Here is a 26256-nt window from a genome sequence, read left to right as displayed (position 1 = left end):
TACGATCAACCATTCAAAAAGGCAAATGAAAAATACTCAATTTTACATATCGAGAATTGAAATAATAACGGTATGATTTACATCAATTCAACCCATTTGGATCGACGTGAATGGGGCAAATGCACTGCGATATGCACAGCATCGGCTTTTGATCGGATTGATATTACTGACCGGCTGCCGGTAGATTTACTGGGCGTCGTATATGAACTGAGTTAGGTTCGATTCCTAACAGCGCTAGTGGCTCTTCGGTTTTTGACCTCGTTCTGATTTCAGATGACACAGGGCAGCTGGGTTTTAACGGTCTCCAGGCCTGGGCCGCTTGGCGCTGCCATCAGCGATGCAGATCCGCTTCAATTCCCCGTTTTCTCACCAAAACGGCATGGCGGGGGACGGGCTGGTGCTGATGTCACAACCATAGACCTTGCTCATCCTGCTTTGCCTGGCAGACATTTAGCGTATTGCTGGCGGACCTTCCCCTCCTACACAGAAGGTAGCTTCAATATTGCCAACACGAGCTTGTCGCAACTCCAAGCTCCTTTTTTTACTTTCCCCGGAGAATTCTTTTAAATTACGAGAACGTAGTATTACATATCTCTCTCGTCCAAGTCTATTGAACGCATCCTACACCACAGGGCTGTTGCGAGAAAGCTTAATTTTCGTTCTAGCACGTTAGTCACACGACCAGACCGAAGTCTGTGACCGCCAGGCAACACCACGATTTCCCCAAACCCGACATACCCGCGCAAGCTTTCGCTTCGATCAGAACACTCTACAACCACTGCTTCAGTATATATCGGAACTTCGTACCTGCCCAGCAACCCGAATTGAGAAGCGCATCGCACTCGCGGACTCGCCAACCTGGCTCCCCCTCCACCCCCAGGCTTCCGCCGCTTTCTCCCGCCTCAGCCTTGCGCCAGGAACCGGACCTCCCTCCTGCGCTACCTCTTCCCGCAGTCGGTGCGCGACAGTTACCGCGAGCGCCTCATCGGCTTCCAACTCGACACCCTCCCCGACTTCAAGCACAGGCTCCAGCACCGCGTCTACCGCTTCATCCTCGAGCGCCAGCGGCGGCGGCGAGAGCAGTCGCGCCTCTTCGACCGCGCGCGGCGGCTGCTTCTAGGCCCTCGACCGCCCAAGCCGACGATACCGCGGTACCTGCGACACCGGTATGCCCTGCAGCAGCAGCTTCAGCAGCAACAGCACCGACCGCCCCCGAGCAGCAGCCGTAAAACGAACGACCGCGAGAAATCGGTCGTAGGAGGCCGACAGAAGAAGAAACCCGACAACAACAAGACTGACGGCGCCATGTCGTCGTACCTCTCCGGCTACGGCTCAGCGTTTGGAATCGGCAGTGGCGGAGCCGGCGATGACGCTGCAGCAGAACGAGGCTCCCGGCGCAGGAGGCTTCAGGCGGCGGCCGGCAGGGTCTACAGCGCTGGTGCTGCGGCCGTGAACGAGATCAAGGAGTCGTACAACCAGACCCGACTTGACCAGATCGATACCCCCGAGACGGCCAAGATCACGATCCCGGGCTCCTTCCCCGACGTCAAGATCATGTCCAAGGGCAACGAGCAGCTCGTGCTGTTCCCCTCGTATGCGAAGCGGCACGTCAAAGGCAGCGGTCTACAACAATTCAACGGCCCGGGTGGCCCTCCGGGCACGGCAGCCGTCCCAGTTGACGAGGAGGACTTTTGGAGAATGGAGTGGGCCAAGCACGAGGACGAGCGGGCCATTGTGGACGTGGATGTTCGCGGGTGGCTGTACAACCCGCACAAAGCGCCCATGTCGCGACGGAACCGACTGATGATTGGCCTGGCACGACAGCTGAGTGGCATCCCTGCGCCGACGCAACGGCCGTCGCAAGCAGCAGAGCCATCGCTGGCGTCTATTCATCAGCAACACGAGGACGAGCGCGAGCAGGCGCGGATTTCCCAGAAGGCACAGGAGATTGAGAGGAGAGGACAGGGCGAGAAGGAAGTGGCACAAAAGGGTGGCTATAGCGAGGCCCCCAGGGATACCGACTCGGAAGATGACGGAGACGGCCGCCATCATCTCCGCCCGACAGCTGGTTCAGTATCGCCCCCTGGCACGCCAGTTATGGGTGCCCGGAGAAGCAACACTGGCGCCGACCTCAACGACACAGAACTGGCAGTCGCTAATGCGAATTTGATGGCGCGCTTGGGTCCCTTTTTGACGACGCCACTAGCTGACATGCCAATCACCGTCTTCTTCTACAACGACGTTACGTCGCAGTCGCGGACAGTGATCACGAGCGACTCTGGCCACTTCGTGCTGAGAGCCGCTTTGGAATTTGTCCCGACACACGTGCGGATTTTGGCCAATGAGGATCTCAATTGCGAGGAGCCGGTAACGATTATCGAGCCAAAGGGTATTAGCTTGATCAGCGATATCGACGACACCATCAAGCATTCCAGCATCCTTTCCGGCACGAAAGAGATCTTCCGCAACACGTTCGTGCGTGACCTCAAGGATTTGACGGTACAGGGCGTCAAGGAATGGTACGGGGATCTCCACGACCTTGGCGTGCGCATCCATTACTGCTCCAACAGCCCGTGGCAGTTGTTCCCCGTCATCGCGAGCTACTTCAAACAGGCGGGCCTGCCCCCGGGGTCTATCCATCTGAAGCAGTACAGTGGTATGCTCCAGGGTATCTTCGAGCCCGTGGCCGAGCGGAAGAAGGGCACGCTCGAGAAGATCTTGAACGATTTCCCCGACAGGAAGTTCCTTTTGGTCGGAGACAGCGGAGAGGCCGACCTCGAGGTCTACGCCGACGTGGCCGAGTCATACCCTGGTCGCATCCTTGGCGTTTTCATCCGAGACGTCACTACGCCCGAGCAGTCGGGCTACTTCGACTCCGCCATGAACAGCACAGCTGCTCACGCCGGTCAACGCCGGACGCTCGCCCACAAGACCTCGCGACTAAGGCAAAGATCCACGGATGATGGGTCATCGCCACGCCCCGTGCTTCCTCCGAGGTATACGACGGAGCCAGCACCGCCACAGGGCCCGGTCATGGGCGATCTGATTGACCTTTCTGACGAGCCTGCTCAGATGTCGTCGAGCGAAACTCGGCAATCGAACGGCCAGAACGCGGCTAAGAAGCCGCCGCCCCCAAGGCCAGCCAAGCCGGTTTCTCTCAAGAGCTCGTCTACGCCACCGCCCCCCGCCGCAAAGCCGTCGTCGTTGAGCAACAGCAGACCAGGAAACCACCCCCTGGCCCAGATGCACAATTCTTCCCAGCAGAGCCAACTCGACCTCACCCGGTCACGTAGCAACGACAATGACCGCCGGCCCTCGGGGACATCCACAACATCCGCATCATCGACGAGGGGCCCTGCGCCGCCGCCGCCGCCACCGCGTCGCCGCGGCACTCCGAACGCCAGCACGCTTTCGCTCAGCCCCAATCTCATGTCGGCCAAGCGGCGGGGCACGGGCAATTCGGACGTGGACAGCAACATGGAGAACCTCCCTGCCCCTTCGTTCTACAACCCATCCTACGGCAACGGCTACAACGCGAAGAGCCCGTCGGCGCGGTCCTCGGGCGCCAGCAGCCCGTCGTCGATGGAGCCGGTCAACAAGAAGCTGGAGCTCTGGCGGCGGCGGCTGGAGCGGGCGCAGGAGCGGCTCGAGAGGGAGGGGGTGGCGCTCTATACGTGGCGGCGCGGCGAGGATGTGATTCGGGAGGCGGACGGTCTGGTGCGGGGGGCGATGCGGGAGATGGGGATTGAGGTTGGGAAGGGGGAGAGGGGGAATTTGAACAAGAAGGCGCATGAGGGTTAAGGGGTCTGCAGTACACTTAAGATGGGACGGCAATTTTGGAAGGGGATAGACAAGGGGCGCGGGCGCGATTGAGAGGAGGGGGGATGGGAATGAGGGAGGGCCTCCTGGATGGATAGTGTTAGGAGGTTCTCGACTCTCGATTAGCATGTATACAAGCAAAGATACCACCAATAGTGAATTCGTTTTTGAAGACGGTTTTATGGTGTTGGCCAGTTTGTCGCGCTGTGGTTCGTGTATGCTATTGTATTTGTGCTCCGCCAATTGATGATGAACTTCCTACCACCGGACTATGTCATTTCATTTCACATTTCGCCTCCTTTATCCAGCCGATTATTGGGTGCTTTGTCTTTGGGTTTGTTCAATGCCTATGGTGTCTTTCTGCAGATGCCGACAGCAACCATAACCAATTTCATCAATGGCGGCAGGCCTTTCAGTAGACCCATGTGCTTTTGGGGTATACGTCGCATTCCCGTGTTCCTCACTGGATTGTGTGTGGCTTGCGACACAGCCCCAAACTGCTCTCGTTACCGACCGGCCATTTTGGTGGTTTTTGTCCTCCACAGACAGATTCAGCGTCGCACAGAGAGCTTCTCGTCTCCCACCAATCTCAGCATGGAACATGTACCGTCATAAAAGAATTTCCTTCAACAAGAAAACAGGGGATGTGGTCTAGTGGTATGACGTTTCCTTAGCATTAAAACCGCTTGGAAAAGGTTCTGGGTTCGATTCCCAGCCTCTCCATCTGTTTCTTTTTTACGTTTCTGCCTCCTTTTTCTTCTACCTACTTGTCTCCTACCTACATTTTCTCCCGAAATTGACGTGGCATGGCAATCGATTCGTTGCTATACAAGTTTTATTAGAGTGCAGCCCTCGCGTTAGAAGGAATGCATCACCATCAGCATCATATGTGCCGTTCGAGCAAGTGAGACTAATAGTAGTTGAGGTGCACCGAATCACCGACCAGTACTTTGGAGTTGCAGCTTTGGAGCTTTCAAACCACGTTACACCGGAAAGAGAGGTCCGGCAGTACTATTGCATATGACTGTTAAAGTGGAAGAATGATTCCTGTACGGAAAGAGAAATTGAAATCGTATTCGTAAGCTCGTAACCCATAACCATCCGAGGTGAGCACCACGGTCTGTTGTTCTAAGACCTACGCGACCGAACATACTAGCAAACGAAATACATCGCCCACTCATCACATCGCACATGGACCTGCCTAGCCTGACCGAACCGCAGTCTGTGCGCTACATACCGCCCCTTTTCAGTAAAACCCACACGCAATAGAAGGCAGAAATACTACACCTGAAGAGACAGGGGTCATGCAGACCACATGATGAAGAATAAAAGAAGGAAAGGGGGATTAAAGAAACATTGGGGGGGAAAAAACATAGGAGAATAGATTGCAAGACCTCTTACTCAAGTTGCCCAATGGGATTGGAAAAACATCACAGCTCTAGCATTGTCACGGTCCCAGACTGCCCCTACACTGAGGTATGCTCACCCCCGGCGTTGTTCTCCTTGCAGACTCGTGCCCTCTTAGCGCGATGCCCAGGGGAAGGAGAAAAAACGGACTCGGGACGTTGCACGACTGGGAGCCGGTGGAATGCACTGGGCAATACCGGTGGCTGCGACGCGGGTCCGCTGTGTTGTGTGCGCTCGTGGTCTTTACGGTAGCAATTGCGCTTGAAGACCCGGCCACAACCAGGGATAGAACAGGGGAAGCGTAAGTCCGTGTGCTTTTCCCTGATATGCCGGTTTAAAAGTCCGACTTTGGGGAACATGCGGGGACATTGAGGACATGGGAAGTCTGAGCCGATTTTGTTGCGCGATGTTGGTAACAGTTGAGCTTCAACCAGCGGGCTATCGGCGCGGGCGGCTCTGGGGGTATGAGAACCTGACTCGGTAGTGGTGGGTGTAGTGCTGCTCATTGCATCGTCCCTGTGTTCCTCCGAAGAAAGCTCTGTTACCAGGTTGCCTGGTGTTGCTGGATACAGATACCCCAAGAGCAACGAGAGAAGCAGATAGGTTTTCTCGACGATCTTGGCAGCATCACATCTCTCATTGTAAGCTGCAACATAGACCAGCGGCTGGGTAGTCGTAGGGTAACGGAACATAGCCGTGCCACAAGCTACCGGATTGTCGCCAGCGATGATTGAACACGCTATATTGTTCGTGCGTTGCCAGTGCTCTCGACATCGCTCGGCTCTGCAGCGAGTGACTAAGTGAATGGTGTCAGTACCAGGAAGACTTGATGATGAGATGTATGTCTTACTGATAAGATATGCGAAGACCGTGGCGAATGCGACCCCTGCCATGACAATGAGCACGACACCTGCCACTTGAGATCGTTTATCAGGTGGCTTAGGGGGCCGAGGAGTATGGCCATGTCGTTGCTCCAGGGCATCCAGCTCAACCTTGGACAAGCGGCGCGATGTATCCTCCCGGACAGTAATGGCCTGTTGAGCAGATGGGTCTGGATTTGCAAGAACTTCATGCGAGGTCTGCACGAGGTCGTTGGCCACGTCCTGCAAATGCTGCAACATCTCCATGAAGCCGTCTGCCGGACTTGAATCGACATGGATATCAGAGTTGGAAGTCTGCTTCCTGATATCGATATGCCAAACATTCCATATGGCTTGGGTCAAAGCCTCGAGCTCGTTGGGGTTTGTATACATTAGGATGTTCCATCTGTTGAGGTCCGCCATCAGGTCTTGGGTGAGTGTCGACCCTTGCTTCTCATCGATCTCGGAGGACATTGCCTTGGCTAGCGAGGTGAAGAGCAAGACGCCATGAGCGGTTCTCGGCAGGTTGCCTCGACAGGCCTTTTTGAGGATGGCCAGACTATTCAGCCACGCGCTTTCGGCGCTTTTTCTCGACGAATGAGGTCCCCACTCGTAATAGACTGTGTTATGTGATTCGATAGGTGTGTTTGAGTCCCGGCTTGTGTAGAACACATTCTTGGTGATAGTGTCGTATTCAACATAAAATCGAGAGCGAAGAGGGGCCTGTGTTTCCGGGTCGGATGTCCAAGCAAGGTAGTACCTCAAAGCGGCTGTGATGAGTATCTCGACTACGTTCGTCAGCCCGGCATGCTGGAGGAGTTGCCGAGCCAGGCCGTAGTCCGCCCCATTGCTCAATAGGATGTGGATTATATCAGGCTTGTTCTGTGTACTTGCAATGCACAGTGGGTTGTTTTGGGTGCTTGGTATGCCTAGCTTTTCACCGAGGTTGTGTAAGAACGAGTCCTTTTGGCCTAAAGCGAGACACTTCTGCAACGCCCAGCCTGAATCATATTCAATGGCGAGCACCGTGGTCCTGAGAAGTTTGATCAATAAAGGTCTGAAGCGGTCTCTCGTACATTGATCGGAAAAATCGAGATATTCGCTGATCGAGAAGCGCTTCACCGTCTCCCAGTGATATTCAACACTATCACGCCCTCGGAAAGACAGCGCTACTGATTCAAGAGAATCGATGTAACTGGTCGCGTAATACCAATCAGCTCCAAAATAATAACAGCTATATGCGAGTTAGCGTTAACATACCATAGCAACTTATGTGCTCGCAGGGCCAAATCGAGATCGCCTGCCGTTTTCCATGGATACTCCTCGAGGAGAAGAGGAGTTGGTTTGAAAGAATTTAGTTGAGAATCAGAACCAGAGGATACAGACCAATTGCATCCCCATGGCCCGCCATCAACTTTTGGGAGCTGGACGTTGTATCCCTCGTTCAGCATGACTTGAGGTGCTGTGAAAAAACTCATATTCTCATGACGTATGACGTATTTCAGTAGGTTGAATTCCTCACTGAATTGCCGGTGGGAGTCGGATGTATATCTACTTAGTTCGAAAATTACCTCAGAGAGGCAATCTCGGACAAAGGCGCCATCCAATCCATCCCAAGCAGGAGGGGGTAAGTATCCTAGTAGAACCTTTTAGTTGAAAGCGTAAGGTAGAGGCAATGATACCTGGGCAGGGGACAGGAAAACTAACGGCATGCATTAGACGTTTGAAAGGCGTACTTCACATCGCTTCGTAATCTTTGCGAGCGGATATCTAGTATGATTCCCCGAGGAGAAACTGTGATATCGAACGCAAAGGCCTCACGTTCTGAGTCGCTGCCCCAAATCTGAGTGATCTCCAAGCGATTGTCGATAGAAAACCGTACCGGGTTCGGAACTCGAGGATTGCACAATGTTAACAAGAATCTGGGGTTGCAACATTCCGATGGGCGGCGCCCCATGAACCCTGCCCCTTTAAGTGGCATGATGCGGAACAATATAGACGAGCACACATGGAGGTATGCTCATTACAGGCCATGGTTCTGGGACTTAAGAACTGAGATATTCGATGTGCCCATGATGACGAGGGGCAATTGATTTTTATCAGGCAGCGTAAGGAGTTTGTGCCTGAATTCAAGGACATATGACGGTGGGTGGGTCGGATTCCCAAAAGCGAGTGTCTTTGATAGGCCGCTTGCTCAAATTCCCAATCTCGAAGGCCTTTGATTGGCCAGAGAACCGAGTATGTAAGCCGGAATCCCCACCCACCATTCCAAATCATTTAGGTAGGACTTCATCCCTTGCCTGTATTACATAATTAGGTACGCATGCATCTTGTTTCTAGATTCTCCCCAATTCCCAATTCCCAATGCCCAAATAAAACCCACTGAGCAGCCGAACGCCTGCGGCCAGTTAGCTGGTCTGCTGTATGGGAATTATCCCCGCAGCGGGAACCGTGGTATGACCACACCTCACATCGATCGGTACTAACAAGGACATTGGGAATCGAGGGCATAGTTCATAGCATACAACACAATGTTTCTTCGGAAACCGATGTCGAGGTGCTCAAAAACGCCCGGATAGTTGCGAACATAAAATACGCGTGTCTTGTAAAAACGGAGCTGGGAGAGACATCTTAACCCCAGGTTCTCCTGGCCGCTAAACGCCAGGCCGTCCATAACAAGCACGCATCCATCTCATAACCGGCTCTTCACGAAACTAAAGTAGAATTGACGGCAGTCAACATGGCTACCAACCCGAGCCAAGACGCGTTGCTCCTTGGCGTGGGTGCCTGGGTCACGACCACCAACATTGACCACAACAAGATGAACGAGGAACTCGACGAGACAGCCAAGTCATCCGGTACAAGCAAGAAACACGGCAAGAAGAAAGGGGATAGCGCCAACTCTCATCGAACGGGTGACAAGAAAGGCAAAAGCTCCAAGGCCTAGCTCACCCACGGCAGGTGAGTATTTCGTCGTCTCAGGCAACTTCAGGGCTGACTTAGATGAATATAGCACCCAGGTCGGAGGCCAGGTTGGGCGAAGCTTGCCGGACATGAGCCCGCTTTCGCTTGGGTATCGGCGGTGCATGTCGAAAGGGCTAACGACGTTTGAGCTTCCAGAGGCGTTGGAGTTTCAAGGGACATCGACTTGGTTGATTTGACAATAGCTTTTTGGAAGGAATTTGCTTGGTTTTAGCTATTGATATCTATACAACAGGAATTCATCACTGATCTCAATAAGCTCCCATGGAGACATAAAACATACACACACGGTCAATTTGATACAGTAATATCTAATGGAAAACTAACATGAAACAGAATCACACTGCTTTTATAAGGAGCACTGCTGTAACCAGAACATGCCCAACATGAATCTCGAAAAGGTTTTGACATCAGTGTATGAGTAAAGAGGTTCATAACTTGCTAGAAACAAATCTGGTAGTCCAGTGATCCCATGCTCCATTGCGCAGCATCACTTAGCAGTCCCGTACTCAACATCCACCTGTACATCCTTCATAATGATATGCTGCTGACTGGAGTTGTCGTCGATGCGCTCCCACCGCGAGTCAGGCCGGTCGCCGTGGTATACGGTGACGGGGCGGGTGCCGGGGTTGGCGAGGTTCTGCATCTTGACCTGGTTGGGCGTGTCGTTGCTGCCGGACCGGTAGGCGTACGACTTCTTGGACCCGAAGATGGAGATGCCCTTCAGGAGCGGCCGCAGCGACGGGAGGGAGCCGGCGATGATGCCGACGCCGCATTCGACGATGGACCAGATGACAATGTTGCAGACGTTGTCTAGGGGGTAGGGTTATTAGTGCTTGGCTCTGTCTGAAGGGGAGGAGGTGCTATGGCTTACAGTAGTAGTCGGTTGGTACGTTGTAGAACTGCAGGTAAGGAAGTCGTACGATAGTTGAGATGCTCGCCCTGTGTTGTGCACATGAGTATAATGATAATAGGAGAATATTGTCAAGGTGAACTCACAGCGCACCAAGAGCCAAGATGCACATCAAAGTAATCTTCAGATTCTTGCTCATCTTGAGCCCATGAATAACAAAGGCCGGGATGATGGCACAGGCCCAGTCCGTGATGACCGAGATGGCCGAGATGACGTAACTAATATGGCTGATCCGACCCGAGGTATCGCAGTGCCCGGTACCGATAGGGGCCCGGAGCGACGGGTCCCAGCTGGCGGCGAAGGGCGTGCAGTTGAGCATGACGGCGACAAAACCCACGAAGGTGATGCCGACGCTGAAGACCATGACGGCCCAGAGCGAGTAGACGTACTTGCGCGACGTGGTGATGCGCAGCAGGGCCCAGCAGATGCTGGACTTGATGAAGGGGAGGCTCCAGGCGTAGGTGATTTGGAAGAAGACCAGCCCTGAGGTCGTGTCAGTCGCGATGCCTGAGAACACATATAGAAGTGGGAGGGTCGCACTCACATTTGGCTGCATTGACGGTCAGGGTATAGCTGTCATCCTTGGACTGTCCGTCTGTGAAGGCAGCGTCGCGTTGACCCAAGCCGGAGTAGACGTCCATGCAGGTGAATGTGCAGCAGGCAATGAAGAACAACTGTATCGGCGAGGAAATAGAAACAGTCAGTCGCCTGGGTCGCATGGCATGTCTATGCCTCTTGGTGTACACTTACGAGTCCGATTGCCATCAGATAGTCGTCCAAGCCCAACGCCTTGTTGGTACTCCGTACATAGACCCGCAAGGCCACAGTGATGATCGACATGATCCCAAGGATGATGGTGACCACTAGCGTGGCAGCTGCCAGCACCTCAGTGGGCTCAATGACTGGTAGTGGTGCCATGGTGTGAATGTCAATGTGGGAACTGGTGGTAGAGGACTGAGCAGACTGTAGAAATGAGGGCTAAAGTGGGGAGAAAGGCATGCATGTTCTGCCGAGAGAATGAATATGGATAACCGATTTCTATATATCCTAAGTTGGTTCTCAGTCAGGAAAGAGATCAGGAGTCCAGAGCTGAGAACGAGTGCAGGTTCTGAGGTTGCACCCTTTCGAAAAACCTCCTGACATGGACGGAGAAACATCTCGCAGTTGACTGGTCACAATTAATTGGCATCATCCAGGGGGTTTCGATCCCGGCTGATATTACCGGGCAGCATTTGCTTTTTCTTTGATGTTGGATGATAATTCTCGGTTCTCGGAAACTTTGGTTTGTCGGATAAGTTACAAGAAGCGGGAGTTGACGAACGGCACGCTCTCGCTCTCTTCGGCCATTTCCCCGTTGATATATGACAGAAATGGAAGACTGGATTGAACCCCTGTCTTCCTGGTCTCAGCTTCCTGGGGTCTGTCGAAGAAAAGTTTAATCTCAGATGCGACTGGTCCTCTAGTTGACACAGTGCTCTGAAACCGACACTGGAATCCCAGATGAATAAGCAAAGCTGAGTTGGGCTTCGGAAGGCAATCAGAGAGAAACAGCCAGTCAGGCTCGTATCGACGTTTTCTGTGGCTGGCGCCTCGTGTTGCGGAAAGCGCCACTTATGCCCTCCCTATATAACGGCTGTCGCTCCCCAATATTCGGGTGAGACAGGGGGCCGGGGTCAAGAACCGGATCTCGCCCGCTGAATGCTACCGAAAATACTACCTGTCGACTTCCTCTTCAGTGGCTGTTTCCGTCGAGGCTAGACCGGGCCACTAAACGAGTCTAGGCAGGCTTCCCCGCTCGGGCCGTTGTGGTATATCGTATCAACTAATGCAAGCCTGCAACGGGACCTGGCCATGCCTGCGAGCTGATTCGCTGTGGCCCGGCAGCACGGCGTCAGCACCTTCTAAAAGGGGTGTCACCATTGCATGATCACAGTATGCTCTGTAAGCGAACAGCCCAGGCGTTTGGTTCGGGTCGGCATAAGTAGCCACTGCCCTTTTGCTCCAGACGATATAGGGTTACACTGATCTACCAATCGATTTCCACATACCACCCTGCTGCTGGTTCATCGCAATTATCATCGACACTTCTTGTTTTGTCACTCCGGCCCAAAATGGCTGAACTCCCACCCGGCCCAACCTTCACCAAAGGATTGGACTTTGCTTCCAACAAAATCGGCGACAATGGCGCATCGAAGGCCGACCTCGCTTACAACCGTGCCGTGGCCATCGTCAAAGAGAAGCTTCCCCTGCTCGGCAACTTGAAAGCTCTCCTGACAGTCAACTTGGGCAACGATAAACCACTTCTCGTCATCGATGCCCGATCAGACGATGCCAAGCTCCTGGATCGTGTCGAAGAAGAGCCCGACACGAAAGTGACCAGTAAGTACGACCAATCAACCGACTAACTCACCTGCCGACCTTGATGCATCGCATTGACCACCTAATTCTCTCGTGAAGTCAAGCCCGAGTACATCATCCAGTTCTACGAGGGCAAGCTCGAGCCTCGGTACGGCTTGTTCAAGGACGCCTTCTTCCACGAAGCCTCGATGCCGCAGGGCAAGATCCCGGTCGCCATCAAGTTTGCCGACCTGCTGACGCCAGACCCTCCCACGCCACCGCGACCATACCAGCCCGGCATGCGCGTCCCGCAGCCGACCGAGGACATGGAGCAGGTCAAACGCGACATCGAAGAGTTCGGCTACGGCCTCGTCGCCAACGCCCTAACCCCCTCCCAAACCGCCATCCTCCGCGACGCCCTCCGGCAACAAGCCGACGGCGAGCTGCGCGCCGGCATCGCGGCGCGCGACGGGGGTCCCCACGCCCCCAACCAGCGCGTCTGGACCCTCATCAACAAGGGCGACGAGTTCGTCGACTTCCTGAACCACCCGCTGCTGGACGCGGTCGTGCCCTGGTTCCTCGGTGAGCACGCCGTCCTCACCAGCTACACGGCCAACATCGCCCGGCCCGGCAACGTGCCGATGCAGCTGCACACGGACCAGGTCGCCATCCAGCCGCCGCAGCGCGGGCTGGCGTACGGGCTGAACGTCATGCGGTACCTGACGGACGTGACGGACCGCAACGGGGGGACGCGCGTGTTCCCCGGGTCGCACCGGGGGCAGGTGGCGCCCGGGGACCTGTTCGACCTCGACGGGACCGTCGCGGCCGCGGCGCCGGCGGGGTCGGCGCTGGTGTTTGAGAGTCGGCTGTGGCACGCGACGGGGCCGAATCGGGCAGAGGAGGGGGAGAGGCCGGTGGTCATGATGTTTTTTATGCGGTCGTTTGTGCGGCAGCAGGAGAACAACTTCTTGTCGCTGCGGCCCGAGGTCGAGGCGAAGCTGTCGGGGCGGGCGAAGCGGATGTTGGGGTTCTGCACCACGGGGGCGCTGGGCGGGGTGGAGGGGGAGGTGCGCGAGGGGATCTATGTGAAGAGGGTTGAGAAGCCCGTGGGGCCGCTGAGGGAGGCAGGGACAGTAGGATGGGGACAGACTCGAAGTGCTCTTCTGTCGCCAGCTGGTTCTGGACTTGGATAGAAATGGAACACAAACTTCTCGTATTGTTTACTGTTTCGGGTGTCCAGTTGGAAAGACATAAGGCACCCAGCCTCCCACATCGTGAAACGCTAAACCGTTCATGCTTTACGCCTTTGCCTCAGCAGGCTGCTTTGCCCTGCCTTTTGAACTCCACGCTGAGCCACGGCAGCCTTTTGGCTTGCTTTAGAGTGGTTTTGTCCTATGAACTTACTACCTGCGCATGCAAGGGGTCGACAATAAGCTCTATTAGGTTAAGTACCGAAGACGCCAATTTGGCAACGCAATCCACTTTCCCGGCTGGGGAAACTCTGGTTGAAGTGGCTGGGATATGAAGGCTATTGCGGCGATACTATGTCACACCACCCGAATGTCGATGCAATTAGCTACCATACTGCAGCATGTCCGTTTCATAATCACATCCAATACGACTGCTCCCCTTTCATCATACCCACACCAGTCCTCCCCATCTGCCCCGTGAGGATGTTAGACTTTCCCCTCTTCAAAAACACCCCATCCCCTTTCCCTCCAATGACCTGCCCACCGTCTCGATCCCACACCCGCTTGCCCCGCAAGAACACCCAGCGCGGCCAGTTCCGGACCTCGATGCCCTCGAACGGGGTGTAGTCGATCCGGTGGTGCAGCATGCTGTTCGTAATGGTCACCTTGTTGTTTAGCTTCGCGGCGTTTGCGCTGCCAGAGCTGAGTGGTCCGTCGGCTTCAGAGACGGCCACCAGCGGCGGCTCCTCGGGGTACCAGATGACGATATCCGCGTCGTGCCCCGGCAGGAGACTCCCCTTGCGCCCGGCCAGCCCGTACAGCTTGGCGGGGTTGGTAGACGTCAGCTCCACGAACCGGGTCAACGGGATCCGGATCTTGTCATCGTCCCCGACCCCGCCACCCGGGCGAGTCGAGTCGAAGGTCCGGTCGTACAGCAGCGGGAGCCTGGTCTCGATGCCCGGCAGGCCATTGGGCACGTGGCGGAAATCGCCATGCCGCGCTTTGCCGTTCCCATCGTTTCCGTCCGTCACCACTAGCCCGCTCATCTTGCCGCAGGCGTGGTCGAAGGTGGCGGGCGCGTGGTCCGAGGACACGACGGTGAAGGTGCCCGCTGCGAGCCCCATCCAGATGGCCTCGAGGTCCCGGGCGTCGTGGCGAAGGGGTGGGGCGCAGATTCCTGCCGAAGCTCGAACGTTAGCATCATTCCTGTTGGAGTCGACAGGCTGTCTCAGAAAGGGGTCGAGGCCACTTCTCGAACGAACGGCTAGTCCATCCCCCAAGCGACACTCTCGAAGAATGCGTGGTCGGCAACGCCAATGCAATGCACATAGGAGAACCCGCTTACCCTTGGCCCCCTCAAAGTCCTCCGGCCCCGACCGCAGCCGCTCGCTCAGCAGGTAGAGGTAGTGCGGGCACGTCTCGGCGTGGACGGGCAGGAGGCGGGCCTGGGCCTCGCGCACGTGCTGCACGGCGGCGGGCGCCGACATGTGCACGAGCAGGATCGGCGTGTCCGTCACCTCGGCCAGGCTGATGGCGCGGTACGTGGCCTCGGACTCGGCGATCTGGGGGCGGGCGACGCTGTGGAAGAAGGTGCCCGTGTTGCCGCGGTTGGCTAGTCGTCTGGGAAACGTAGGAAGAGAAGAACACCAAACATCAGCCCCATGATAACGCGGAATCGAGAGAGCTTTCTTGGCGTGCAGGGGGACGACCGACTTACTTGGTGATCTGCTCGATGATGTCGGTGTTCTCCGCGTGGATCATGGTCGTGATGCCCAGACTGCGCGTCTTCATCATGATGTTGAAGAGGTCACTATCGCCGAGCTTCATCGGTTCGTCTGCCAATCCAGTATGATCAGCCCCTTGTCCATGGCTTTTGGGAATCAGGAGCCTTACATGTCATGTACAGCTTGACACTGGAGACCCCCGCGTCCAAGAGACTCGGCAGTTCCTTTTCTAGCACAGTCTCATTGGGGTTGGTCAGAATGAGATGGAACCCATAATCGCAGTATGAGTTCCCGGTGGCCTTGGCATGGTACGCTTCCAGCGCCGGCCAGATGCCAGGCTCCTGGCGCTTCTGAGTGGCGAAGGCTATAATCGTCGTGTTGCCTCCGGCGATGGCGGAGCGACTGCCGGTTTCCCATGTATCACCGGTGGGCGTGTTGTCTTGCTGGATGTGTACATGCGAGTCCACTCCTCTGCATACGATCATGATGTTAGAGTATACGACTTGATGCTGAGGGCTCGGGGGAATTGCCTGACCCTGGCGTGATGTATGCGCCCTGTGCATCAACCACCTCCGTCTCTGGGCCGGCCTCCAGTCCTTGTCCTATGCAATGGATCTTGCCATCCTTGACTCCCAGCTCAGCACCCAGTGCGAGGACCTCGGAGGCAGTGACCTACACGTATTAGAGTGCATCAAGCTCTTGTTGGTCAGAAAGCCACTCACTATACGCCCATTGCGGACAATAAGGTCTAAATCGGAACCACTGGACTTTTTGCCGTTCTCCATTGCCAAACTCTTCCTCACGAGACTCGAGCAAGTGTGAAATTGGCTGTTAGTCAAGCAAGATAGGGTCCGACAAGGAGTTGGAGTAGCCAATGTGGTTGGTTATCAACAGGTATGGAGGAGAGGCGATCGGAGACCCCCGAGGTTCCCCGCATAATCTTTATCTCTACTCCCGCATGGGGGTTTCGGCTCCCCAACCCGACACGTCCCAACGGAACGCTTTCCTTTCTCAACCAGGTTCTAGCTTCTTCGGTCTTTTTATAAGTGTTTCATCCGACTCCGCTACTCAGTTATCAGTCAATTTCCTCGATGCTTCACGATACCCTCGATACTTCCAGGACCTCGTCAACGTCACTATTCCCGTAGGGACGTTGAATTAGAGACAGCCTTCGTCCGGAGCGTCGAGGCACGAGCGCGAACAGCACCACACTCACCCAAATTTGACGCGCGCCGGCTCGAGCCCCCCGAAGACTGGACGAAAACGTGCGCGGCCAATGCCACACCCGCCCAGTTTGATTCTCCATCAGACGACGACCGATTCAGCAGCGAAAGCGGACATTATTCAGATCAACCGGGGTCCAGTGATACGATTCGCCAGTCTCGTCGAGACAAACGCCTAAAGAATCTCAAGAACTCGAAACATCAGCTCGTGAAATTCTGGAAACACGCCACTGAAGCTTCTAGCTTATACTTAAAGTGGTGGTATCTCCCGAAAAGCTTGAACTAGCTGACAGAAGAAAACAATCCCCCAAGAGTGGGGATCCCTTTCCGTGGACGATAACAGCAACAGAGGCGGCAAGCGCTTCATCTCGGCCTGGAAACCGTCTTAGGAAGGTTCTTGTGTTCTTGCATACGCGTGAGCACAGTCGCAATGGATGCAACAAGAGTGTTGACGGTAGCCGCCGCCCAAATGGGCGGCAACCAGCTCCACGACACCCGGGCCCAGATCCTCGACCGCATGCTGAAGCTCATGGACCAGGCCGCCGAAGCCGGCGTGCGCCTGCTCGCGTACCCGGAGCTGGCCCTGACCACCTTCTTCCCGGCGCACTACATGACGGATCCGGAGCAGATTGCCGGGTACTTCGAGCCCACGTCGCCCGCGGACCCCTACGCCGTCCTCGCGACGCCGCACGCGAAGCCGCTTGTCGACAAGGCCAACCAGCTGGGCATCGACTTCTACTTGGGCTTCGCTGAGCGCTGGACCACAGCTAGCGACGACGGTAAGCAGACGACGACGGACTACAACACGACAATCTACTACTCGGTGGCCGCCGGCAAGGCTATCGCCAAGTATCGCAAGGTGCATCTCCCGGGCACCAAGGAGCCCCTGGAGGACCCCAAGGCGTTTCAGCAGCTGGAGAAACGCTATTTCACGCCGGGCGACCTGGGGTTCCAGGCCTTCCGGGCGCCGGGCCTGGTGGAGGGGGCGCTGAAAACGGAGGATGTGGAGTCGGGCGTAGATCCGAAAGACACTGTCGGGAAAGGCGACCCCATTCTGGGCATGCTGATCTGCAACGACAGGCGATGGCCTGAGGCCTGGCGACCGTATGGACTACAGGTAAGTTGAAGACACCAACCCAACCCAGCCAGTCCAAGCGCTCGCTCGCGAACGGAACTAACCCATACCCCAACCCAGGGCGCCGAGCTCGTCATCGAAGGCTACAACACCACGACCTGGGCCCCGCAGTACCAGGGCACCCCCGAGGAGCAAGAGTCCCTTGCCTCGTTCCACCACCGGCTCTCGTGCCAGGCCGGCAGCTACCAGAACGGGCTCTGGTCGCTGCACGTGGCCAAGTGCGGCGACGAGGACGGGCAGTGCCTCATCGGCGGGACCATGATTATCGACCCCTTGGGCCGCGTCGTGGCGGAAGCCAAGACGAAGGACCGGGACGAGCTGGTGGCGGCGACCATCGACCTGGCGCTGTGCCGGGAGCCGCGGGGGCGGGTGTTCGACTTTGGGAAGCATCGGAGGTTGGAGCACTATGGGTTGGCGGGGAGGCAGGTGGGGTTGGAGGAGATTCCTTTGTTGAGCAGATGAGATGCTATATAAGTAGTATATTACATAAGTAGTATCTACATTATTAACGTCGGCGAATTTCAATTCTAGTCCCAAAAGCAGGTGGAACCGTACCGACCCTTTACAGATGACCACTGAGGTAAAAGCTGACGTCGACAGTAATGACAAGTGAGATGCCGGTATATGTCATTTCACAACCGACTTGTACCACTACCCTAACACATCGGTCCATGCCGGCTTCCAAGATCGACTGGGGTCGAAACAAAGATAATGAAGGAACATCAGGACAAGAAACTGAAACAGGCACCATACCCCGGGGAAGTGACGCCAGAGCCCGTGAGGCTTGGACGTAGCCGAATACCATCTCCAATATGTGCCTCCTTGTAATGGGTCGAGATTGGTGTCACACCAGAGAGTTACGAAATTAATACCGCCCCAGAGAAAGCCCATTGTTGGAGTCGCAGAAATGAGGATACACAGCATATATTAATACGTCCAAACCCCCATTGTCTCCGTCTCCAAAATCACAGTCAGAATGATGTACTCCAAAGTCAAAGAGATCTGCCAGACACTTATAGATATAAAGACATCGGCAGAATCGACCAAGTATGTACTGAGCAAGTTCATTGTTGATGACCGGGGTATGAGAGCGAATCCTCCTGGTTGCTCACTCCCGTGCCATAAGAAAGAATACACAGAAGCCACAAGACTTGGGCCGACTGAGTTATGACCGCCAGTCCCTGTAAGCCAAGTGAGTTTTTAATACAAGCTCGTCGTATATAAAGCTCGCCAAGTAGAAGGCCGCACAAAGTTTCGAGAACAGGTAGACTCCGTCACCAGAGCACGCGAATAGCTTGATGGCTTGTAGGAGTGGGCCGACGACGAAAGACACAACTCTGAGGACCGTGTGACTCCCGAGTTGCGCTGCACCTCCGTCGCTAGGAGGCTTGCGGCTTCTCATTTGACTGCGACCAGGAAGACGGCGTCCGGGGACACTGTACTTGGTCGATCGGACTCTCAGCCGCCGGGCATCATCCCGTTCTATCTGAATGCTTGCTAGCGCCTCAACGGCATTGAATAAGCACATCATAGGAGAGCACTTCAAGGCGTATCCCCATTCCGGAGGCATTCCAAGAATGCTTCCCGATGGTTCGGTTATTGCCCCTAAGGCTATTCCAATAAGGCCCCAAAAGGCTGTTTGCCAGGTCATCTCCCCACCCTCATTTGGGGCGTCCTGTTCGGATCCGTTAGGAAGATTGGCTGCGAAGGCCACTGCGATGCAAAGCAATATACCTAAGAAGCGAACGATGGACATGACTGGAGTCATTTTCGATAGGTTTCCAAGCTTGATATATTGACAGAACGTTGATGGGTATTAAATATGAAGGAAGTCAGATCAACAGTGGCAATGAGAAGACTGGGTTATGGCATTGCGGGGTAATGCCCACGTATGTTAATATTCATGGCCCGAAACGGGAGTTCAGATATTCCGATGGCGGCGTATTACTACGATCCAAAGTGGCGTCCAATCAAGACTGCCGTGCCGTGCCCGTAAGAAATACGGCATCGAGCGTTGTTAGCAACGGGTTAGGTGGAAGTACCCAATGCCACGGTCTTGACCTAGCCCAGTACCTCGGTCCATCCTGGCTTGACTGTTCGGCTGGGGTCGAATATCAAGTAATAGAACAGCAGCGCAGTAAGAAAATGTAACAGACACCATACCCCTAGGAATAAAGTGCCCCATAACCTGTGAGGTGCTGGTCTAGCAGAACTCCATATCTCATAGTCTAACAGATCACGCAGTATATCTGCAGCCACTGCATATGCAATACTAGGATATAACACCCGAGGCGCTGGCTCGGTCGGTGACGGCTTGAGATGGGAAGCACTCCAAGCGTCCAGATATCTGAGTCCGGCCATGCCAATGCCAACCGCTATGAACAAGGTGCCGACGACTTGTGCATGCCATGCTCGATACGGAATGCCAGCACCGTACAGACGCCGAGTGGAGGATTCCGTCGAAACAATGCCTTGGCCCTCCGCGAGGGCTTTGTTGCACATGTCCAAGACAGTACTGTATACCACGCATTTGACCGAGAGCTCCTTGGCGACACGCAGGGTAAAGCCGTCTCGCAAAACCTGCTTGACCACAACGAAAATACCGTAGATGGGTGCCAGGATAAGTATGCATATGATGCTGATCCAATGTTCCCAATCTGGCTTTGCGGACAGAAAGACAAAGATCAGGCTGCTAATGAACCAAGATATGGCTGTGATACTAAGATCGACAGCTAGCTTGGCCGGAGCCCGTAGCAGGTCAGGTGACTCCGAAGTCGCTGCTGAGCTCGTGGTAGCAACGGCTTCATCTTCCTGGCTTCTTGAGTATCCGAGTAGGGAAGAAACGGAAGCGACGAGACTGAAAGGTGTCTCTTGGTGGTGGCTTTCATCCCCCGAAAGCCAAATGAAGTTCAGAGCCAGCTCGTCGCTCAGGAAGCTCGCCAAGTAGCACCCGGCCAATAGCTTGGTGCACAGAATCCCCGAACATGCGAATAGCTTGACCGCCTGCAGCAGCGGGCCGAGGATGAACGATGCCAGTCTGAGAGGGGTGTTCGTTTCCAGGCTTCTGGTCGCGTGCTGACCGACCGTTGCCTCTAGGCGTCTGGGGTTGGGTGCGTCGGTATATTTGGTGGATCGAAAGGCCAATCGCCAGCCAGAATCCTGCCGTTCAATTATGATGCACAGTAGGACCTCAAGGGTATTGAAAATGCACATCATGGGCGAGCATTTCAGAGCGAATCCCCACTCCCGGGGCATGCCCAGGATGCTTCCCGAGGGTTGGGTTGCGGCGCCCAGGGCTATGGAGACGACAGCCCAAAAAGCGGATTGCCATGCCAGCTCCTGCTGCTCGCCATCATCATCTGCGGGGACCTCTACTTTGTCCGGGTCGGGAATGCTGGCTGCAAAGACGACTCCAATGCAGAAAGACAAGATGAAAAAATGACTGACCGCCATTTAGTTCAATGTTTGACCATACGGGGTTGGGATTTGGAGAAAACTTCAACAAACATTCATGCCCAGAAGAACATTGAACGGGGGCTGTCAGCCCCGGAATCAGGCCCCTGTCATGGCGGGGTAATGTGGTATCGCAATACTCCCAATTGTCAGGCTCTCCAGCTAAATAACAACACAAATGCGGTTCAATTCGGTGAGGTTCTTACTAAAACGTATATTACTCAGATGAATCAATACTAAACACAATCATACAAGTTGCACCAGCTTGCCTCGCTGTGAAATGGCTGCAACGGCGGCGCAATCGACCCCCGGGTCTTACTGTGACCCGGTTGAGATTGCAGGGCTGACGTGAAATCCACTGGTCTCTAGCGCGGCAGATACACTAGGCGTAAGACGCTGCCTAAACGTACCGAGCGGCTGGTAGCTCGTTGCAAATCATCGTCGGGCCAATTGACCTTGGTCGGGCAATCCGGGGCATCGGTGTAGGACAAGATTAAAGGCTTTGGTCGCTTCACTGCCCGACATGGAGGTTTACCTCGCTCTTTCCTTCTCCCAACAGTCTTCCCATGGCGCAACGCACGCGGAACAATAGCGAGATCCCAGTCTACACCATCGACCTGGCCACGGCGCCGAAGCTGCGGTATCTTGAAATCGCCAAGGATTTCGCCCCGCTCATCGGTTCATTAACTCCCATATTCGATGCCGTCGTCGAAGATTCCATACCGTATCCCGCCCTACGCAAACTGGCCAAGGCAGCGGCCAGGCACTGTCTAACCCGCCTGCACGATGTCGACGAGACACAGGAGCTTCGGGGCATTTCCGAGGTGACGGGCGTGGACATGTATCTACTGGTAGCCTTCAACACATTACTGGACTGCTTGCTCGGCTGCACATCGGGCGCGGTGCCCGTCTCTTCGAATCCCAAGACGGATCCGCCCGGTACCAGATTGATGCACTTTCGCACGCTGGACTGGGGCATGCCGGGTTTGAGGGACGTCCTCGTGGAGCTGGAGTTCATCGACTCGGCATCGCTTGAACCGACCGCGATCCTTGCGCGCTCGATCACTTATGCCGGCTATGTGGGGGTCCTTACTGGCGTCCGGTCGGTCTCTAATTTCTGAACACCCACGCTCACGTTGGCTGATATTCGTCTTGACGCAGAAAGGGCCTTTCAATGGCCATGAACTTTAGGCCAAACCGGAATTGCTCGGCATATGCGCTTCGATGGCACCAGCTCATGGTTCTCCTGGGCCAGCGAAAGTCTCTGTCGTCGACCTTGCGGTCTACCATACTCCCTGGCACGATGTCTGCTTCTGGTGCCAGGGATGATGACCGTGACTTAGGCAGGACAGTGGCCCGCCTGCTACCTGCCAAGATGGCACCTTGCTACCTCACCCTGTGCGACGGCAAGGAGGTCACCGTAATCGAGAAGGACCTCAGGTCCGGGCGAGTCCGCTCCTCGGCAGAGTTCCTGGTACAGACAAACCACGACATCATTCCCCGGCCCGTCAGCAACACTGGGGAGAAACATGCACCAGACGACCAGGATCTGAACGGGGCCATGCTGAAGCTCGAAGGCTGGCTGGAAGAGTCGAGCGAGCGATTCGACAGCGTGGTCCAGAAATGGGACCGCCACGTCCGGAAGGTTCAGTCATCGAGCCGCGGCTCGACGGAGCAGGATGCGACTAAGTATACGGATGGGCCGCTCGGACAGTCCATTGCGGCCAAGGCGATCGGGAAGCCGGCTCTCAAGCGGTGGCTGCAGTCAGAGCAGGTCATGGGGGAGTGCACTCATGTTGCCACTATCATGGACCCCTACAACGGGACGATACCTTGGATTAAGCGAGGGAATGTCTTGGGCGAACCATACGTTCAAAGCCAGCAATAGCCAATACTACCCCGGTTTCCCATGAATTAACAAATACGACAAACGATCCGGTCTCTTTTTAGGTCGAGTTGCAAAACATGCATAGTTCCCTTACTCTGCATGATACATATTGAGAAATACATTTGGACTTACCCGTGTTGCTACGATAGGGAGAAAAAGAAAATATCAATGGTCTGTGTCGGAGGTTGCCATCTGACGTGAGCCTTAGCGCTCTTACAACCTATTATTGCCTTGGGAAGGTGGTGGACGATGGCAGTATTTACCAGCCCCGCCAGACAGATCTTGGTAATATATCATTTCCAGATTAGATACATCCTTAGTGTGGTTGTTTACTTCTCCACTCACCGGAGTTTCTTGGACACATACCCTACTTACTTCATATACACCAGATGAATACAACAACATGACAACAAATGGAGTAGCAATCGAGAGTCGTGTTTCACATCTTAAAGGCTGGCTCCAAAATTGTAACGAGCTCCATGACGACAGATGCCAGGTAATGCCCATTTCCGAAAGACCACCGCATCATATACCGGATTGGGTCATTGACACGGAAGATGCCTGCATCGTCCGCGGGTGCGGCGTCCCAAGATATGCGGCTCTCAGCTACGTGTGGAGTGCCCCCGTCAATGGCGTGGATGGCGCCCCCGAGGGGGCTTCTGCAACTAAAGAACGACTGATGTTGATGAAATGGAATCTCATGCTCTTTCGCGCAAAGGGCTTCCTGCGCACAGACATTTTGAAAAGGGTACCAACGGTTATCAGGAACGCCATCGACCTCGTGCGAAGCTCAGGGGTACGATACCTCTGGGTTGACTGCTTGTGTATTGTCCAGCATGACGACACCACAGGGGATCGCGTCGGCCTCATGAACGAGATCTACTCGGGGGCCTACTTCACCATAATAGCTGCCGCAGGGGATTCAGAGGGGTTACATGGTTCGTATCACTATACTGACAATTATGTCGAAAACGGCAAGCCCTCAGCTTCGATCCTACATGGCGAGCTGCTCTGTACGCATTGGGCCTCACGAGGATGGACTTTCCAAGAACAGTTACTCTCTAAGCGCGCAGTGATATTTCTCGACGATATTTATTTCTGGGATTGCGCGCGCGAAGTGCGCTGTCCCGGGATCAAACAAGCCGGCGAGGCTACAAGTCAAAACTCGCTGGGGCAAGACATGAGCAGATCCCAGCCTCGAAAAAACTCCTCGCACGTTGGTAGAGTGCGGCATGGCCCAGAAAAATTGCCGGCGGGAGAAAGGACCCCCTCCGCCCCCGACTTGAGATTGTACATCGAACTTGTCTGTCGATACAACAACCGAAAACTTACATACGACCAGGACACGCTCCCCGCTTTCTCCGGCGTCCTCGAGGCGTTTGCACAAAACGGATTCTTCGGCGGCTTCGTCTGCGGTCTCCCAGCCCTCTTTCTTGACTCCGCTCTTCTATGGCAGCCGGTTTCCAAAGCGCGGCGGCGATCAGCAAACGAGTTGGTGGCCAGGCTAGCCCCAAGGGCGCCTTTGCCTTCATGGTCCTGGGTAGGCTGGCAATGCCGTGTTGACCCCGATAGCCTGCTCCCTGACCACTTCAAGGGCTTGAAGTCGAGTGGCGACAAAAGGGGACCTCCCCCGTTGCACGGTGGAGAAACTGGTAGATTGGTCTGCATTTCCTGGAGACTCTCCGATCGCTGAGCCTGGAATCATGCAGGAATACAAGTCCACCTGGGGAGTGCACAGGCGCGGAGCTCTGCCCTCGGGATGGTCTTACCAGCCTGCCTATAGTGACTGGCTAACTTCACGGTCTTATCCAGGTGTATTTACGCACGATGCTGCGCCTGAAGCTGTATTTCGGTACCCTCTACCAGTTCAAAACGCTGAGCAGGCCGCAATATTCACCAGGAACAGTCCTCTCATATCCTGCACAACGAAAGGGGCTCTATTGCGCGTGCGGAGGGTTCTCGATCCGTATATACCAAAACTCAAATCAACGGAGAGGATGTCTGCTCCAATGAGTATGAGGGCTGTCTCAGTCGTCAATACGGAGATATACGCAGGCCCTCAGCCTGAGGAAAACTGTTCGGTGGTCACACTCGAAGACGGCGAAGGGAGATGGGCGGGGACCTTGCAGATCATGGACGGCGAAACCATGGCCCGGCCTGGAACAGATTTGAAGTTGATCGCCGTCTCTACTGGCAGCATGCCTTACGACGACGATGATATACCTTACCAAGACGAGGTCGACAGTACGGGGTCCTGGTCCTATCGATGGCTTGATGGGACGCAGTCACGACACGAGAGATATTACTTCAGGCCGCAAGATTCGCTTACATACAGGGTCGGGCTCAGGTATGGGAGCTCCCGCCGCTCTGTCCCAGCGGGGTCGTCCTGGTTCTTCAACGACGCCCAACGGAGTCTCGATGCAGGCATAGATATTGGGCCTTTTGCCCGACGCTGGATATCCACCATTGAAGAAGCCGATGATCCGACTTTCGAAGCGGACGAGCTACAGATGGCCGACCAGGTGGAGCAGTATCGGTTCTACAATGTCTTGTGGGTGGAAACCATAGACGGTATCATGTACCGAAAGGCCGTCGGGCGAGTGCCGAAGGAGATCTGGGAGCAAAACTGCGGAGAGCCCGAGAGGATTGTGTTAGGGTAGTTCCTCTTCCTTTCATGCTCGAATCGATTGCTACTGAGAATTGACTGCATCGGCCTGAAGTGGTGCCCTTATTCGATCAGCCTTGAAGCAACGCCCTCATTATGACACGTCATTTTCCTCATAGGGTCCAACTTCACTCGACGCTTTGTACCTTGGCCGACTTGTATGCTTTATATTATAGATGGCCATTGCAATACAGATGGGCGAGCCACCCCAGTCGGTCCACAATCAGTACCCAAGTGAAGCAGTGCCTTGCGACACAGCAAGCCCTCAACCTGAACCAGCCGTCCTGGAGACTGGTCCAAGCGACCTTCGTACCATCCGTTTTCGAGTCCTGACCGCAGTCAAAATGCATGCCAAGATCACACGGGCTGAATTGACCAAGCAAATAGCGAGAGAATGGTAATGTCGAAGGGTGGCGTAGGTCGACCTCTCTCTGGTTCCGTCCCAATCCAAGTGAAGGAAAGCATCCACTTGCATCAACGTCCAGAAGAAGACCAACCGCTTCGAGCCACCAAAGATGACTTTGATATCATCAACAATTCCGCCTGCCATTGATGCTAGCTTGGGGCCCTGGGTAATACGCCTAACGTGCGCCTTGTGCGTGCGCCTTGTGCAGAGACTTGCCGCCTTCGATGAATTCGTTCTCATCCTCAAACCGTTTG

General features: G+C 54.9%; 11 protein-coding genes across 11 annotated transcripts; 7 read left to right on the top strand and 4 right to left on the bottom strand.

The window, feature by feature from the left end:
* Positions 1-379: 379 nt before the first annotated feature.
* PG985_015114 (uncharacterized protein) lies at positions 380-3801 on the top strand (the record flags this gene model as incomplete). The annotated part of the gene is made up of 2 exons (XM_066834880.1): positions 380-405; positions 918-3801. 2 exons carry the CDS (start codon positions 380-382, stop codon positions 3799-3801), a joined length of 2910 nt encoding a protein of 969 aa, XP_066677490.1.
* A 1484-nt stretch (positions 3802-5285) lies between these two features.
* Positions 5286-7537, bottom strand: PG985_015113 (uncharacterized protein; the record flags this gene model as incomplete). The annotated part of the gene is made up of 2 exons (XM_066834879.1): positions 5286-7119; positions 7347-7537. The coding sequence occupies 2 exons, from the start codon at positions 7535-7537 to the stop codon at positions 5286-5288; spliced, it is 2025 nt and encodes a 674-aa protein (XP_066677489.1).
* A 1289-nt stretch (positions 7538-8826) lies between these two features.
* On the top strand, positions 8827-9033 carry PG985_015112 (uncharacterized protein; the record flags this gene model as incomplete). The annotated part of the gene is made up of 1 exon (XM_066834878.1): positions 8827-9033. One exon carries the CDS (start codon positions 8827-8829, stop codon positions 9031-9033), a length of 207 nt encoding a protein of 68 aa, XP_066677488.1.
* A 525-nt stretch (positions 9034-9558) lies between these two features.
* Positions 9559-10899, bottom strand: PG985_015111 (uncharacterized protein; the record flags this gene model as incomplete). Its single annotated transcript, XM_066834877.1, has 5 exons — positions 9559-9881; positions 9943-10010; positions 10068-10464; positions 10526-10655; positions 10732-10899. 5 exons carry the CDS (start codon positions 10897-10899, stop codon positions 9559-9561), a joined length of 1086 nt encoding a protein of 361 aa, XP_066677487.1.
* Positions 10900-12092: 1193 nt separating this feature from the next.
* PG985_015110 (uncharacterized protein) lies at positions 12093-13511 on the top strand (the record flags this gene model as incomplete). Its single annotated transcript, XM_066834876.1, has 2 exons — positions 12093-12360; positions 12439-13511. 2 exons carry the CDS (start codon positions 12093-12095, stop codon positions 13509-13511), a joined length of 1341 nt encoding a protein of 446 aa, XP_066677486.1.
* A 413-nt stretch (positions 13512-13924) lies between these two features.
* PG985_015109 (uncharacterized protein) lies at positions 13925-16017 on the bottom strand (the record flags this gene model as incomplete). The annotated part of the gene is made up of 5 exons (XM_066834875.1): positions 13925-15128; positions 15226-15343; positions 15402-15671; positions 15733-15904; positions 15955-16017. The coding sequence occupies 5 exons, from the start codon at positions 16015-16017 to the stop codon at positions 13925-13927; spliced, it is 1827 nt and encodes a 608-aa protein (XP_066677485.1).
* Positions 16018-16885: 868 nt separating this feature from the next.
* Positions 16886-18052, top strand: PG985_015108 (uncharacterized protein; the record flags this gene model as incomplete). The annotated part of the gene is made up of 2 exons (XM_066834874.1): positions 16886-17572; positions 17651-18052. The coding sequence occupies 2 exons, from the start codon at positions 16886-16888 to the stop codon at positions 18050-18052; spliced, it is 1089 nt and encodes a 362-aa protein (XP_066677484.1).
* A 1599-nt stretch (positions 18053-19651) lies between these two features.
* Positions 19652-21043, bottom strand: PG985_015107 (uncharacterized protein; the record flags this gene model as incomplete). Its single annotated transcript, XM_066834873.1, has 1 exon — positions 19652-21043. The coding sequence occupies one exon, from the start codon at positions 21041-21043 to the stop codon at positions 19652-19654; it is 1392 nt and encodes a 463-aa protein (XP_066677483.1).
* A 566-nt stretch (positions 21044-21609) lies between these two features.
* On the top strand, positions 21610-22164 carry PG985_015106 (uncharacterized protein; the record flags this gene model as incomplete). Its single annotated transcript, XM_066834872.1, has 1 exon — positions 21610-22164. The coding sequence occupies one exon, from the start codon at positions 21610-21612 to the stop codon at positions 22162-22164; it is 555 nt and encodes a 184-aa protein (XP_066677482.1).
* Positions 22165-22418: 254 nt separating this feature from the next.
* On the top strand, positions 22419-22931 carry PG985_015105 (uncharacterized protein; the record flags this gene model as incomplete). Its single annotated transcript, XM_066834871.1, has 1 exon — positions 22419-22931. The coding sequence occupies one exon, from the start codon at positions 22419-22421 to the stop codon at positions 22929-22931; it is 513 nt and encodes a 170-aa protein (XP_066677481.1).
* A 403-nt stretch (positions 22932-23334) lies between these two features.
* On the top strand, positions 23335-25591 carry PG985_015104 (heterokaryon incompatibility protein-domain-containing protein; the record flags this gene model as incomplete). Its single annotated transcript, XM_066834870.1, has 2 exons — positions 23335-24591; positions 24641-25591. 2 exons carry the CDS (start codon positions 23335-23337, stop codon positions 25589-25591), a joined length of 2208 nt encoding a protein of 735 aa, XP_066677480.1.
* Between the last annotated feature and the right edge of the window lie 665 nt (positions 25592-26256).

This window comes from Apiospora marii (assembly GCF_038362585.1).
Source record: "Apiospora marii strain CBS 49790 chromosome Unknown utg000012l_segment0_segment0, whole genome shotgun sequence".
Lineage (NCBI taxonomy): Eukaryota > Fungi > Ascomycota > Sordariomycetes > Amphisphaeriales > Apiosporaceae > Apiospora > Apiospora marii.
The sequence above is the reverse complement of the archived record's forward strand: the minus strand, read 5'-3'. Positions and strand labels throughout refer to the sequence as shown.